The sequence below is a fragment of the Camelus bactrianus genome, chromosome 2 (assembly GCF_048773025.1).
Source record: "Camelus bactrianus isolate YW-2024 breed Bactrian camel chromosome 2, ASM4877302v1, whole genome shotgun sequence".
NCBI classification, from domain to species: domain Eukaryota; kingdom Metazoa; phylum Chordata; class Mammalia; order Artiodactyla; family Camelidae; genus Camelus; species Camelus bactrianus.
In genome coordinates this window covers 98,434,061-98,451,557 of record NC_133540.1, presented here as the reverse complement: position 1 = coordinate 98,451,557, position 17,497 = coordinate 98,434,061, and the positions used below count along the sequence as shown (strand labels likewise).

General features: G+C 33.9%; 1 protein-coding gene across 20 annotated transcripts in view; it reads right to left on the bottom strand.

Annotated features, from left to right (window-relative positions):
- Nucleotides 1-17,497, bottom strand: part of CLOCK (clock circadian regulator) — a 114,361-nt gene that overhangs the window by 34,704 nt on the left and 62,160 nt on the right. For 19 of the 20 annotated variants that reach the window (XM_074347500.1, XM_074347564.1, XM_074347599.1 and 16 more), the window contains 4 exons: nt 16,634-16,782; nt 13,660-13,751; nt 9,534-9,623; nt 2,392-2,512 (listed from right to left, as the gene is read on the bottom strand). In XM_074347500.1, coding sequence (XP_074203601.1) covers nt 2,392-2,512; nt 9,534-9,623; nt 13,660-13,751; nt 16,634-16,782 — 452 coding nt within the window. Of the gene's footprint in view, nt 1-2,391; nt 2,513-9,533; nt 9,624-13,659; nt 13,752-16,633; nt 16,783-17,497 lie in introns of those variants that run through there. The other variant, XM_074347639.1, reaches the window with a different exon arrangement.

Sequence of the window (17,497 nt, the reverse complement as noted above, 5' to 3'; positions counted from 1 at the left end):
ACTTATTTACCCCTAAATCTGTCTCCCCACTTCTAACATCTCTAACATGTTATATAACACCAAGCCTCGTATCACTACATGATTTCAGGATATTTCGACTAGATTGTCCCATCAGTAACTTAAATTCAAAATACTTAAGAGTGAATTTATCCCTCTTCTTTCCTAAGCCAGCTGTCCTTTCCCTTTGTCCTATGTGTGCTTATCACCTTAGTTAGAAACCATATCAATTTGGTCTCTTCTTTCCTATCACCAGCTCACAAACTAATCTGTTACCAGTGCCTGCTATTTATTTCACCAAGGAAGCTCTAACGAGTTATTTTTTTCCCAACTGAGCATCCAGTACTGTCAATTTAGTACAGATGCAAACTACCCTGCATCTAGTATCTCCAAGAATGTATTCTCTATGTCTCCACACTCATGCCATTCGTATTCAACCTTGCCTATTACTCTTAAATTAACATTACTTTCATTACTATTTCAGCAGTCAAGGACCAATAACACCTCTCTTCACTCACAGCATCAAACTCATACTCTTCTGTCATTACCAGGAATGGTTTTATCATCAAACTCAACAGGTTCAAACTCTACCTACCTTCTCCTAAAACCTTCTGCGCTGATGACCCCCAGCTGCTTGGACACCTGTGCCCTACACCAAGCTTCACTGAGTTTATCTACTCAACACTCATATATGTGCTTTCCTCTCCACTCTTTCTCCTACTGCTATCCTTTTAATCTCCAGTCTGGTCATTTTTAAAAATTTGCCACCTGAGAGATTTTCTTTTCAGACCACAAAATTACCCAAATCCCCTTCACTGGCTCCTCATTATGTAAAAAATAAAAACCAAAATGTTTACTGCAAAATATTGGGCCCTATTTCCTTCTCTAGACACAAATTATGCAATTGTACCACCTCACCTTCATTATGGGCCAAATGACCCATTTACAGAACCTGAATTTCCCAAGCAATTTCCCCACTGTGTTAAATCGTGTTTACTCCTTGGCATGAAACACCTTTTTATCTTGGGAAATAACTTTTTTTGTATATCATTTCTTTAAGCAGGAGGTCAGCTAGTCACTTAACTAAGGCTTTTCTCTATCAAAAAGTATTGTTGCCATCCTCACCTCTGATCCTGGGAACAGAAGCCTAAGGCCTGTCTTTCCGCCAGAGGCAGCTCTCCAGCCAGTGCTACCCTCGCGAAGGTCTCTAAAGCAGACTCCTTCTCTGCCGCCCATCTCTTGCCGTGTCCCAGGGTTCCACCTTTCTAATTCTTCTCTTCTTACTCTATATATTTATCTCAAGCAATGTCATTCAAATCTTGAGTTCAAATACTACTTACAGGCATACAATTGGCCCCTACATCATTAAACCCAACCCAAATCTTTCCCCTAGGTGAGACTAGCATGGTCTTCTGGTCAGTGTCATCTGAACTTAATTTTTAAGCAATTATAAACTGGCTTCAGATGGATTCTCTTGGTCTCTAGTTCTTCTCAACTCCTTCTGACAGGCTATCTATTCTGATCAAAGATACACATTCATATATACTTAAATATGTGTGCATGTGTGTGTGTATGTATGTGTATCTCAATTCTTGAACAGTTAGTATGCTACAGAATTTAAGGGTTCAAAATACAAAGAACCTTTAAAATGATTAATGTCAATATTAACAAAAAAGTAAAAAATTTTAAATCATGGAAATGTGGTTAAAGAAGATATCTATTAACTAATGACCAAATGTAGAGCTGTAATAATTTCAGATTTTACACAGGATAATTTATTCAAGAAAATGAGGTATTCTGATCAAATTAATTCAGTTAACAAATCTAGGGGAAAAGTCAGATTATATCATAATATTTTGTACTTCTTGAAGGCAGGGACTATTTTTCACTACTCTTGGCACTTTCATGATATAGCACAATTGCCTGGCACATTAGATACATCCAATAAATTACTGTTTAATTCTGTTTAATTTATAAAGCAAACAATTTCCCTTATTAAATAATTTTTTTAAATACAGAAGTTCTGTCCCATAGTTTCAGCATTCAATTGGTTAGTGATGGTGAAAATGAGAATGTTTAATTTTTTCTCATTACAGTAAGATTTTGTATAAAAATTAATATTACCAAGTTTCATTTTTCTGTAAAATATAGTTTTATGGCATATTATAATTAAAAAGATGAGATTTCAATGTATTCTGAAATAGAGTTTAGACTTTTAATATGGTCAAAATTCCATTTTATATATATTAATATTTTTAAAAGATCAAATAGGGTATAAGGAATGATGCTAAGTGTTAATTTGGTTAAACATGCTTGTGTTTGTCACAAAATTACAAAAGTAAAGGATAACACAGCCAAATACACTTAACTCTCTGCTTAACAGCTACTACTTACATTTTAAATATTCAGGGGTTAATGAATCACTTTCCAGTAGATGGGTAGAGAGTATTTTATAAACCTCTGAATGTTCCCCCTCTGGGATAAAATTAAATATACTTTGATCCACAAGATCAGACTGAAAAAGAAATTTTTAAAAATTAAATAATTATAATGATTCAAGAGACATTTATTTTAAAAGTATATAATCACTCTTAAAACATTAGATGAGCATATGGTTAACTTTCAATTATTTGTAAAAACTGACAAATGTCAAGTTATAGAAAACAACCCAAAACTCAAGAGTGAGAAGGTGGAAGAAGGCTAACATGACCTCAGCACCTTTGATACTTCAGTCATCAGATCCATGATCAGTATGATCTTGAAAGGCTGATAAATTATTTATAAAGTTCAGTTCCATCAAATTTGAACATTTAAAATGTTAACAGGATTGAGGAAGTTGATTAGAAGAATCTTTGGCTACACTACGTAACCTTACCATACATCCCAACCTCTGGTAAATTATGGTGGTAGGATTAATGTCAATATTAACAATGTGGTACACTACCACAAAGGACCACAGCACTAGCACAGGCTACATGAAGAGGAGACTTGACTTTGGTGTCCTTTCTTTTTTATTTCATCTTTCCCAGCCATCTATTCTGTAACCCACTGTCAAAAGCTATGCTTTAAGGTAATTCTCCCCCTCTCAAAAAAGGGCAAGTAATATGTTAAATAGTATAAACCTTGCTAAAATATGGCTTTAATCAACAGTTATTTGACAAACCTCAGGTTGCTTACAATGTGCCACTGCTGTGGAATCAAAAGTGAGTAAGATAAGAGTCTGTCCTGAAGAACAAACTGACAACCAAACTTCAGTGACTTCACATTTCCTGTCAAATCCAGTCCAGTCTACTTGGTTTCTCTACATTTTCAGACTGCTCTGTGGAATTCTGGTGATACTGAAGTGTTATCTTCAAGACTGTTGAAGTATGGGAGGGCAAGGGAAGTGAAAAGGAGCCATGAAGACAGGGCTAAGGGTTCCATTAAGAAGTTCCATTTTTATTCTGCTTGTATCTTAAACATTGTAAAGATTGCTAAAAGCAAAACAACAACAAAACCTCAAATAACAAAGAGTCACTGGGGACTGTAGAAGGTGGGAAAGGGTTGTTTACCACTCTCTGTACAAGCCATACACTCACACTCTCCCTCCTTTCTTTTCTCTAGCCCTCAAGGCCCATCCTACAAAGTGGAAAATCCTTCCCCTCTCTCACACGTTTGTACCTTCCATCTTTCAAAGCCCAGTTCAAATTATTTTCTTCAAAAAAAATTCACTTTAACTGCATAATCCACAGTAAAAAGGATAAAGTTCCTTTAAGTACTTATTATTCATATAATTCATTTCCCATCAAAAATACTTAATTTTAATCTTTATGTCCTACTGCCTCACAGGTGAGTAAAAGGGCCCTCTCTCTTACAACTTCATCTCCTATCCCTGAAATCAAGACACATTAACACTGTACTTTGTGTGTAACAGTTACTAGCACAGTAAAAGATTTTGGACTAAGGAGTTATTTGATAAAGCCTTAGGAGTTAACCACATCAAAAACACATCTGCATTTTAATAAGAGATTTTTCTGAATGTCTAAAAGCCTGTAGAACAGAAAGAATAAACTAAAAATTAAGGCATGCACAACAAAGGCCAGAAAGTTGTCTTTTATTAAAAAAGTATCAAAATATAGGCATTGATATTAATGTAAAAAATAGTCTAAACAGAAACGTAAGACACCAATTTGGAGAACTAAAACTCATTTTTGAGATGGTTATACTTTCCTACTCTTATTTATTCTTCCTGACAATTTCTTACACTATTTCAGTAAATGATTTGACCTATAGTACCCTTGCATTTTCATATATAAATTTATAGGGTGTCTCATAGTCATAGAGAAAAGAATATGACTGGCCAGTATACAGAGTGGCATGATCACAAGCACTGGTTTCCCACCACTCTGCTTCCCCTGACACTTGATAACCCCAAGTACCAGAGTCACCAGGCAACAAATTAACTATTGTGTGAAACTCTCCATTAACCACTGTGTTTCAAATCTCTTAATGAAGCTGATCATACTTGATGTTGCCAAACCATGCACTCAGTTCCCAAGCACAATTCAAAGGAAAGAAAACAGCAGCTATCTCGATTCTTCTATCTCCCTCATTTTTGTGAATGTAAATTCTGATTGTCATATGATATAAATCAATAGGCTGTTTTTTCTCCATTAGGTCAATGGGACCAGTTAGTAAAAATTATTAACTATTACCGCTATTTTTTCCCTCAGGAAGCCAAAGGACAGTTAAATAACTGCTATAGAGTGTAGTTGCTCAAAAGGGACGGAAAGCTCCTCTAAAAAAAAAAAGTCAAGTATATGCTGAACATAACATGTTTTCAAACAACTGTGTTCCTTAAGTACAGTTCATAAGGAACAAAGATTCTGGCCCTATCAAATAAGCTTTATTTGCTTATTTCAAATATTTATTTCCTTATTAAAAAGATTTATTTGTAAATAATCATTTCATAACTTACCAAAAAAAAAAAAAAGTCTCAATCATTATTTCTGCATACTGCATTTACACCAAAGACTGCACTGACTTTCTTACAACACACCTGTATCTGTTATTTCAAAATTGTCAAGTTAGGAGAGTAGAAAAGGAAAGGCTCGTCCAGTATCTTAACAGTGGCACCTTTAGTTCTGGACTGTTAGGCTGTAACAAGGTTAGTCTTCCTCCCCATATTACACGGTACAAATTGAATATACTCTCTCCTCAGGAATACATTTAAACAACTGTGAGTAAACCAATCTTACACTGAAAAATTTTACAAATTTTAAGTTCCCAGTAAAGAGACTCAACTTAATGTCCTGGCGCTTTCACTAAGCTGTTGCACAATAAGTTCAATTTCTCTGGTTTTCATGTATGCTTCCAATAAAAATAGCAGGGTTGGGCTAAGGATGTCTAAAATCCCCTCCGGCATAGGTGGTACAACACTATAATTGTGCCACAGAAAGCCATACCAGGAAAAAAAAAATCCATAGATTTCCTTTCCTGATTATCATCCACAAATTGGTTAAAATGTACCCTAATTAATTTCATAAGTATGATGTGACAAAGTTAAGAAAAAAAAATTTTACAGGATTTGTAGAATCAGCCTTGTACTTTTATAGTCAGATTTAAAAATTAAAATAAAAAAATTTAAGTCATACTGACCACTGATTAAGATGGCAAGTTTTAATTTCTCCACAGAACTGAATTATAAACATTAAGGTCTATATTTAGGGATCTGCTAATGTTTCTTTTCCTTTTGGGCAAGAGCCAAAATTCTATTTTAGACAAAAAGGTATATATGTTAAAAGACAAAGAAAGGAACACCATTGTTTTAAAATTTTTATTTAGCACCTGTTACAGTTTAATTATTAACAACAAGTCAAAACAGAAAATCATGTACTTTTTTCCTTATTATGTTTGATCCTAAACAAGTACTGTTTCATTTTCTCAAAACACACTTGTGATTCAAAACCATCAAGTGACATACAATACAGCAATATCAGTGATCTGAAGGAAAGTATCCACAGTAACTGGAGAGCAGTAAAGAACTGTTTTAATAAAGGACACTATTAACTCAGTGTGGAATGAAGTGAGTCTGTTGGATCAGCAGTAATCTCCACTGCCCCAAAATTCACCTGCCAGTCCACACGCTTTGGATGACATAAACAATTAAAAAGATTCAGAAGATGTTACCAACAGAGGAAATAGGCTATGGGACATATGGGAACTCTCTATATTATCTTCTTGACTTTTGCTGTAAGTCTAAAAATAGTTTTAAAATAAAAGGGTCTTTTTAAAAATCCAGGAGGGAATGGGAAGGTGAAGAGGGTTTTCACTGAGGAAGAATGTTACTGATCAAACACTTGGATCCGAACTAGATCTGCTGCAGACATGCCTATTTGAAAATGTTATTAAACATTCCCTCACTAAAGATCTAACACCAGTGTGCCATTTGGAAGGAATTTTTAAAACAACTACATCCAATAGTCTACTCACTTTCGTGTATTCAATAAATAATTACCAAGTGCCTCTGAGAAATCAGCCAGCCTATGGGGCTACAGAGATAAAGTGCCTGTACTTAGAAAGCTTACAGCTACCATAATTATCCAAATAAGCAGAAAACTTCAATTCACTGTCATTATGCCAATATGTATAAGGTAATATGGGAACAGAGAAGAAAAGCACCTAATTCTGAGAAGTATTCCATTGTATAAATATACCACAACTTCTTTATCCAGTCATCTGTCAATGGACATTTAGGTTGGTTCCATGTATTAGCTATTGTAAACAGTGCTGCTATGAACATTATGGTGCAGGTGTCTTTCTGAATTAAGGTTCCCTCTGGATATATGCCCAGGAGTGGGACTGCTGGATCATATGGTAAATCTATTTTTAATCTTTTGAGGAATATCCATGTGTTCCACAATGGTTACACCAAACTGCATTCCCACCAATAGTGTAGGAGGGTTCCTTTTTCTCCACACCCTCTCTAGCATTTATCGTTTATGGATTTTTGAATGATGGCCATTCTGACTGGTGTAAGGTGATACCTCATTGTAGTTTTGATTTGCATTTCTCTAATAACTAGTGATAACTGAGCATTTTTTCATGTGCCTACTGGCCATTTGTATGTGTTAATTGGAGAATTGCTTGTTTAGTTCTTCTGTCCATTTTTGGATTGGGTTTTTTCTTCCTTATTAAGTTGTATGAGCTGTTAAAAATAATAAAATAATGCCATTTGCAGCAACATGAATGGCCCTGGAGAATATCATTCTAAGTAAAATAAACCAGAAAGAGAAAGAAAAATACCGTATGGTATCACTCATATGTGGAATCATTAAAAAAAAAAAAAAAAAGACAAACGAACTTACTTACAAAACAGAAACAGACTCACAGACATAGAAAACAAACTTATGGTTACCAGGGGAGAAGGGGGTGGGAAGAGATAAACTGGGAGTTTGAGATTTGCAGATACTAACTGGTATATATAAAATAGATAAACAAGTTTATACTGTACAACACAGGGAACTATATTCAATATCTTATAGTAGCTTACAGTGAAAAAGAATATGAAAACGAATATATGTATATTCACATATGACTGAAGCATTGTGCTGTACACCAGAAATTGACACAGCACTGTAAATTGACTATGCTTCAATTTAAAAAAAAAAAAAAGATTAAAAAAAAAAGCACCTAATTCTGAATGAAATCCATGGAAAGTATCCAAGAAGCAGGCTTTTAAAAAATGTAACCACATTTCAAATTATGCTCTGATTATGACTAATTAAAGATTGTATAGTTTCTATAAATACTTAACTGAAAAGAAAAGCCAATACAATCATCTATGGTTTAAAAGCATATAATTATACCTTTATTTAAATTAATCTTATTTTTTAAGTTGATGTATAATTGATTCACAATATTAGTTTCAGGTGCACAACATAGTGATTTAATATTTTCAGTAGACTATACACCACATGAAGTTATTACAAAATAATGGCTGTACTTCCCTGTGCTGTATAATATATTCTTTTTTTAAGGCATTTTTTTCTTTTTGGGGGAGGTAATTAGATTTATTGATTGATTGATTTTAATGACGATAATGGGGAGTGAGCCCAGGACCTCGTGCATCCTAAGAACATAGTCTACCACTAACCTATACCCTTCTCCCGTATAATATATTCTTGTTGCTTATTTATTTTATACATAGCTTGTGTCTCTTAATCCCATACCCTTATCTTGCTCCTCATCCCACCCCCCCCACCTCACTGGTAACCACTAGTTTGTATCTGTGAGTTTGTTTCTGTTTTGTTGTATACATTCTTTTGTTTTATTTATTAGATTCTACTATTCAATTTTATCTTAATCCTATAAAGAATTTTTTTCCCTGGCTTTTTTCACTATGTAAATATTTTTTAAAAAGAACTGCGCCCCAAATTCAGTTATCAGTCTGTCCTTTTCTCTGCCCATAATAGTTTACTTACATATTGCTATAATTGCACTGTTTATGCTTAACCAATTTTTAGATATTAGGCTAAATCACCTACTGTTTGAGCTTACTGGTAGAGTCCCTAGAGAACCAGTAAAGCCAAGTTATTTTCTGTGTTACCCAAAGAAACTGGCAAATTACTACCGCCCGGCTTTCAGAAACAAAGCAGTACCCTTTTAGAATCTGCCTTTTTAAGTGTAGAATCCATTTTCTTTATAAAGTACAAAGCAGCAGAGTAATCAGAGGGAGGGAGATACTGCTCGTCATTCTCTCTCGAAAGAGACCTTTATAGAACATTTGACTCTGTTATGTATTGTTATAAATTTTAAGGACATGGGCATTTTAAGAGTAATTTTTAAGTAATTTCAGAATATTTATACCACAAGCCCCACTTTAGATAAGAACATTACATATTAAATAAAAACTTCAAATTCATAAACTGTCAACTGCAGCAGAGCACCTGGCATAGTACCTGACACATAGTAGATGTTCGATAAATACATGTTAAGTAAACAGCAAACACATAATTCAGTTATTCCCCATTCTAATCAAAATTATATGTGTAATTCTTCTCTAATTTTCTACCCTTTTGGTCATATTAATAACAAATTGAATATGTCCATTGAAACATTATCAATTCAAGCCACAGAGCACAAAAGGTCTGTACCTACTATTTCCAGTATGTTTTCGTAAGTCATTCTTTTGAGAAAATCATTTATGACTTACTCTAGCTGTAACAAATATCTCAGTAGAAATTTAGTTATTCTCGAGACACTCTCAGTGATTACATCTTCACCACAGGAATTACTGATTAAACAGCAAATACTGAAAACTCAGCATTAGAATAAAGAGAGCAGGAAGAAGAGAGGTGAGATAAAGTGACAGTTGAGTATTTATTTAGTTACTATAAATCAGAGTCATGACAGACCTGGGAAACCATAGACATGCTAAAACAAATACATAGTCTCATTCCCACTCTACTAATGTTCAACTTGTCCACTTTCAAGGGCTTTAGAATATTTAAAATAGGCACTAAATAAGAAAGAGATTACAGCATTTTTATACTTACTGGTAAGTGTTCAAGTAATGAAGTTACACTCTCAGACACATAGATTATGCTTCCATCTGTCATGATTGCTAAAAAAAAACCATCAAGAGCCTGAAATTAAACATAATGGTCAGTTAAATGAAAAGAAAAATGTATTTCACAGGACAGAAATAAAAACCTAAAATAAATGACAAAGGGCTTACTGTGGAAATTTCCAGAGCACTGTCAAAATGTTAGCTTTTCCCCTTTACTACCTTAGTACCTATTTTTGTGCATTTTAAAATGCTGCTGGGGAAAAAAAAAAGAAGAAAAAACAAACAAAACTATGGCCATTATTGAATTGTTGGTTTCTAGAAGATAGACTTAATGTTCTTCCACTTTTAGCATATTAGTTATTATATGAAGATGGCCTTATTTGAAGATGCTAGTATTTCCAAAGCACACATGCTATTGATAATAAGTCTTCGGCACACAAAAGAATACATTATCACTTTTTGGATATATTGACAGAGAAGTATGTGAATGAAGCACAGGGAGGTATGTGTGGAATAAAGTGAAAGGGAAATTAGCCTTAGTCTACTGAAAAAGTAGACTGAGGTCAGATCGTGAAAGGCCTTGAATACCAGGGTAAGACATGAGGATTTTGTTCAAGAACAGTCTGGAAGCAGTGTGTAATGTGGATTCAGAGGAAAAGAGAATTAAGAAGAAAATACTAAGTGGCTTTCAGAATAGTTGGGAAAGTTAATGAGAATTCAAATGAAATTCGCAGCAGTAAGAAGAGAGAAGAAAGGATTTAGGCAATCATTAAGAAATGTGATGTTAGAGTTCAGGAGAGAAATCAGCACAGGGGAAGAACAGTTAATATTAAAGAAATCCTGTACCTTAATACATATTACAAAGTTTTTCATTTAAGAATCCTAGGTACCAAAGTGGCAGCTGAAGAAATGAGGTCTGCAAAAGAGAGAGAATGCCAAAGACAAATCCTTGGGGAATTATCTACTTAAGGGGATGAGGAGGAGGAAAAGTGCCAGAGAAAATGACAGAGAAGACAAAATGCACTGCTGTCAACGAAGCCAATAGGGGAAAGAATGACAAAGTGAGTGAGGAGGAAGAGCGATGGTTCAGTATAAAAGGAGATCAATTAAGATAAAGAATGAGAAAATAAAACTGAATTTTGGTGACTTTCAAGAGTCACTGATATCAGTAGGAAGGTGAGTCACACTACAATGAGTTTAGAGATGGGTGGATGATCAGAAGGCTATTATAAACCACTCTTCCCTTCTAAAGTTCATGAGAGGTCTCATTTTAAGGGGACTAAGTATCAAGGGAAGTCATTTTTTAAAATAGTAACTGAAATATATTTGCAGGCTGAAGGAAAAGAAGATTCAATGAAAAAGATGTTGAAGACATACAGCATTAGAGATAAACCATAAGAAGAGTTCTCTTCTCCTACCAAAGTATTTATCAAACTAAATTTGAATTTCTTGTTTTAAGTATAGGGTTCTCTCAAATGATAGCAATCTCTGGGTAAGAACTACATAAACACTGTATCTGTAGCACCTAGCATATGTTTGGCACATGGCAAATAAAAATACTTGCATGTAATTTATGAATCTGATGTTTTAAGCAACCTCCCTCTAATTCTAAGCAATCGTTGAATGTATGGAAAAAGACATCCCCCCCACCCCTTCTATTGAGGAAGAAATTTGGATATTAGAAAGAACTTATTTTGTGTAGATGTCTATCTTCTAGAATGGCTCAGACAAACTCATTCCTGGCTAATGTAAGGGGAAAGGGTGAAACTTGTAATTTAAGCAAATTCATTAAATTTTTACAAAAACTCTTTGGTACAATAAATGCTGGTATTATTTCATAACGAAAAGGGTCAAAATGTCATCAAGAACATGCTTTTCTCGAGTGAAGCTAGACAGTGTTATCTTTGAAAACAAATTATTATTTTCAATGATGATCTCTATTTGCTCTTAGGATATTCCCTAGAACTGGGATGCAGCTCTCTTCTGTAAAGAGAATAAACTAAAATCAGAACTCTTAATGACTTAATCCCATTCCTAGAACTAGAGCCTGCCCCTTCCTCTTTAAAAGCAGGCAAAGATTCAGTAAAGAAAAGCCTCCACAAGCATCTGGCCAAGTGTTAACACAAGAAAGAATCAGACTTCTTTTGAATGGAAGTATTTAATTTCCCAATAAGGTAGGTAGGTATACCAAAAACTGAAGGGGCCTTGAGGAGGAAGATCAGACAGATGTGGAAGGAAGAGCAAGACAGAGAAGGACATATTCATCCAGAGACTGAAGACTGTGAACCTTACCCCTTGCCTACACTGTGTGATAGAAAGGAAAGGGTTCATTCATTAAAATTCATCTTCCTATTTGATATCTACTTGACCCTCAACAAAAGGCCTGTGTAAACCTTCATAGTTTACTTACTGAGTGTTTAATCTGGGAAGACTGGATGAAAGTTCTAGGGAAAGGGACAGTACCTCCTTCTGATGAGGCAGATAAGGCACTGACCCTTTCCTTGTAGAGTACTGAAGAGAGCTGCCAGCTGCTAAGGGGAAAGAACTCCTTACTAGGTGACTTCTCACAGAGAGACTTTGCATAGAGGTTTAGTCAGGCAAACCACACCCTCCCACACCCCTCTACCGCCTACTATCAAGGGTAGCAAGGAATATTCCTTAGGTAACAGAGATAAGAGGGAGTGGGATAGGTGGCAATGGAAGAATGGAGAGAGATAGCCAACATACAAGGTGTAAGTGAATTTTAAGATCTTAGTCTCAGTTCTTCGATTAATTAGCCATCTGACCTTGAACAAGCTGCATCCTCTTCAGGCCTCACTGGTAAAAGGAAGAAGTTGACCTGAATGATCTCAACTCTTCTACTAGCAGCTCTAACATTCCAAGATATAGCCTACATCTGAAATTCTGCTGAGAAGGGTATTCAGACTGCCCATCTGTAATCTGATCAACATAACTAGCCAACAGTAACACAACTAGGTTAGCTGGACCCAGGTTACAATATATACACACATTTATACATATCCTTCAATTTTGGCATATTAACATTAAAACATATATTTACTTAATAGGTGTAAACATACACTAAAAATAAAAAATATGCTTGACATGTTAAAAATTTTTAAATGTAATATTTTTCAGAAATGTAATTTTAAAAGCTGTGAGGAAATCATGAGACAACTAATTTATATTTTCAAAATTTTAATGTTTAAATTTTCTGTTGCATATTATATGTAATGTTATAATCTCTAGAATATTTTATTTGTCTTTGATATTTATCTATGTATGCACTACATGTGTCTCGGCAATTAATTTAAAAAAATCTGTTCATAGCAGGAGGGAAATAAGCTCAGTGGTAGAGCTCATGCTTAGTTTGCATGAGGTCCTGGGTTCAATCCTCAGTATCTCCATTAAAAAATAAATTAAAAATCTGTTCATCGTAAAGAAAAATCTGAAGACAATGCTTTCTACTTAGCTTATTAGTAAACAGGTAATTTACCTTCATTAAGGTTATTAGTAAGTACGTATAGATATTACAACAATTTATAACTTTATAAGAAATTTTTCATACCAATAAAGCAGGGTAGTTTATAACTAACACAGATCTTATTAAATGATTACACTGAAAAATACCATAAATTAAAAATTAAAGAGTAATTAAATGAGTTTATTTCCTTTTTTTTGTTGAAAACATCAGCTTGTGTGTACCCTTTCATAAACATATTTATATCTAAAGAGATAATTAGGTATCTCTTGTTAAGAACATGCTTTTCTTGCATGAAGCTAGATTGTCATCTTTGAAAACAAATTATTACTTTTTAGAGAAAAAATTTAACAAAATTGGAACTATTATTTGATTTCTGAACTTTTATTAAGCCTCTCAAAAATTCAGATAATAATGAAAATATGAAAATTTGGCATTATTTTACCACATAGTACTATTTCCTTATAATATTTACATCTACTAATTTTAACTGAAGAGATAGCTTACTGATTTACATTGAATTATGGTTTTTAAATATTAAATTAATATCGTTAAAACTGTACTAAAATTAGTAACCCCTGTGATTTCTTTTTTAAGGAAAATAAACTTCAAAAATTAAATACGGACATACCTCTAACATTAATTGCGTAAACTCTTCATTACTAAGGAATGTAGGTTTCCAGTCCTGTCGAATTTCACTAGCATCTGACTGTGCAGTGATTTCTGCAAACAGATTGACACATTAGTGGCATAGTCCAACCAAAAGTTTGGGGTAGTGGGGTAGATAGAGTACAGAAGTCCTACAAGTTGCCTTCTCTTCTCCCACTCTAAAGAACCGTAGGCAATAATATTTACTGGTCTAGGTAGGTATCAGGAGGTACAAGTTTTGGTACGATGAAAAATATTTGAGCTAATACAGCAAGTTATCTCCTTAGATTTAGTCTCTTAAAAATACTAGCCTCTTTGGATTTTCTCTGGGGGGCTTTGAGAGCCTGTGCTGCTGACAGGCCTGAGACTGCTTCCTCCTTGACACAATGACCAAACAAGAATCAGAACAAGCAGATTAGATCAAGCATTAGGAACATACTCTTTTTTCCCCTTCCTTTTTCTTGCTATTCAAATGGTAGTACCTAGAGAAGATATAAGGACGTGAACTTGGAGTAAAGGAGTCAAGGAGGCCAGTCAGTCTGCTTTTAGAAAAGAAGATGTTAGGCTTGCCTATTGCCAAGCAGAAAGATTCTTCCCAGTCTGAAGTGCGTTACTCTTAATTAATCAGTGAGACTGAATTAAGACTTTAGGCAAAAACTTTATAGTAATAATCCCAGATTGATTCTACTTAGTGTCTTCTTGCATGTTTCCTAGCAGTAGGAAGTTGGTCAAAACTTTGGAGATCCTTGGCTTGGGGTATACATTTTAACAATTTTTATAGTTTATTTTGTAACATACTTCTAATGGATTTAGTTATAAGAAAGCTATTCATAAATGATAAAATCTGAACTACTTAGGCAATAAACATTTTTCCATTTTTAAATGCAGATATATTAAAACAGGTAAAATAAAAACCTGTATCACAGATTTTACTCTACAAAATATACTCTACTTTGCAATGAAAAATATGGACTAAGTTGTTTGACCAGATATGTAAATATGGCATATTAAATTGGTATCCCAAATCTGGCATACTGGAAATGTCTTTACTAGATATAAAGAGTAACTGTGAAGTAGAGCTACTGATTCTGTGCAATACAGTCATGCTTTTCAAATTCACATCAATTATATATATTCAGAAAAAAGGACTTAATCCACAAATAAATCCCAGTAAGTTTAGTTAAACACAGGTTTATTTTTAGAGCAATAAGTATATAAAAATTACCTTTCAATTTAAGGTAAATTTTATTTTTGTGAGAATCATATATCCAATTTTGAAAAAACTTACCTACTTAATGCCAAAATTAGTCCTCTTTTGTCAGGGTGAAATAATTATGCATGCATATTACTTCATTTCATTCAACAATCATTTATTGAACTCCTAAAATGTCTGAGGGACTGAATGTGCCATCTTGCAAGGGACACTGAGGTTAGTGAAAATACTATCTGTAGAGGTAAAATGTAATGATGATGGTGGCAATAAAAATGAAGACAAGCAATTCTGACACATTTACAGAAGAATCAACAAAATTTGGCCACTGTGATACTATACTAAGGAAGATTTAAAATAACTTTTCAGGTCTGAGTCCTGGGGAATTGAAAGGATGGTGGTATAAAAATGAAAACAAGAAAGTTGAGAGAAACAGGTGACCTGACAAAATGAAAATGAGTTCAGTTTTAGATGCACTGAGTTTGAGGACATGCACAAGAAAGATCCAGAAGTTACCTGGAAATAAAAGACTGAAAAGTTTGCATCTAAAAATACAGATTTAGCAGTTTAATAGAGAGGCAAGAGCTGAAGCTATGAACTGAGATAACCAACGGAACCAGTGTTTAAAAAAAAAAAAGGCAAAAGCACAAAAGACTTGAGAACTGTTACATTTAGAGGACAGAAAAAGAAAGAGGAAAGAAATCAGCTCAGTTAGGGAGGGGGGAAGTGAATGAAGAAGTGTAGAGTAACTCAGGCCAAGGGCAAAGAAAGCCAGTGGAGGATAAATGAAAATGTCCAGTGCTTCAGAGATGCTGAAGAGGATGAGGTATAACAAAAAGCTACTGCTTCATTGGCAGAAGAGGGCATGAGGAGTGGGGGTGATGGCATTAGTGAAATTAACAAAAATAATTTTAAAGAGTGGTGGGTCATAAACCAGGCTAATAATGCATTCCACAGTGAGCCCGCAAGAAAAAGAGACACTAGTTATAAATTCTCCTTTTGAGAAGTTTTGCAGTTTCATTTGTATCTAAAACGAAATGTCCTTTTACAAGTTTTCCAATTATTATATTACCAAAATACTTAATATTCTTAAAAATTTTCTTTTCATGACTTAGTCAAAGTGATTTTGTTTGATTAACAAATAATCACTTTAAAACACAGTGTTTATTCCCTAAATATACACTGAAGCCCTTTTAAAATGATATGTAAGACCCTCTCAATCGTACTCTTCCCTTGCTTTCAAATAGACCCATAATTTTCCAACTCAAACTATGCTCCAGTTAAACTGAACTCTCCCAGCTTCTCTGGTTTGGTACATGCTATTTCCTCATGTGAACTGCTGTTTTTCTTAGTTAATCTAAAAGGAAGACTCAGTTGAAAAATCAACTACTTTTTTACTGACACATTCTTTCCTCTGTGTTCTCACATAAAGTTTATGGTTTACAAGCACTACTCACATTATAATTATCTTCATTGTAATTAGCTGTTTATATGTTTCTCTCCCTTGGCTTGAGTTACTCGAAGGTCAGGACTGTTAACCTACTAGGATACAGTAGGCACTAAATAAATGTTTGTTGAATGAAAGAAAGAACATATTAGGAAATCTTTAAAAAGGCAATTATTATTTCTTCCTCTTAAAAAAATTTTAGGAAGCATCCAATCTTTACTGCCAAGATTATATCACATTATGCTTTAAGAGAGGATCTGTTATTTTAAATAAATCCATTTTACAAAATTAAAAATTTACCTTTATGTTTTCGTAAAAAATCAATGCTCTTCTGTAGAACAGTAGATTTATCCATCTTTCTAGCATTACCAGGAAGCATGGATCCCAATTCTTTGATGAGAACATTAAATTGATCTCTACGTTTCTTCTCAGATTTGTTTCTAGATACTCTGATGAAATAAAAAATTAAATAAGCAGTTTTCAAACAATCCATTTAATTACACAAGAGTTTAATACAATGCTCAATATTGACACAACCACATGGCATGTTACTTCTGTCAATATGGATAGTAATAAATATTATTTCCTAGGTTACAATATACATTTAATTAGGACAATAATTTTTCTTCTCAATTTATCACTAGAGAAACATATTAAGCATTTGGCATACATGTTTTAATGAAAATGTGAGTAAGACAAATTACATTCAAATCTCAGGTTTAATTTAATGTCATTATTTATCAAGAACTGGTATTTTCCTAATGAGGTTATTATGAATATTACTGAGATATACTGTGAAAGTACATATAATGTATAAATACAAATTACTAATAATTACTGAATAGGAGAAAGTTATTCATCTTCTGTAAGTTTTAAATTACAAACAGAAATCTAAAAATGAAAATCTCCCTACCCTCAGGTTTACCCACATATTCTTCCTCTTTATTCCTCCATCCCAGCCTCCAGAACAGAGCTGTAACCACTTATTTGCATATCTGTCTCTCCATTTGGCTGTGGGCTTCTTGGTAACAGAGCCCAAATTTTTTCATCTAAGCACTTAAGCATAACACCTAACAAACAGTAAGTGCTCAAAATATATGTGCTAAGTGAATAATTCCCACTGTTCCGTGTGAAGCAGTAACCTGTAAACAAACTCTAAGTTGC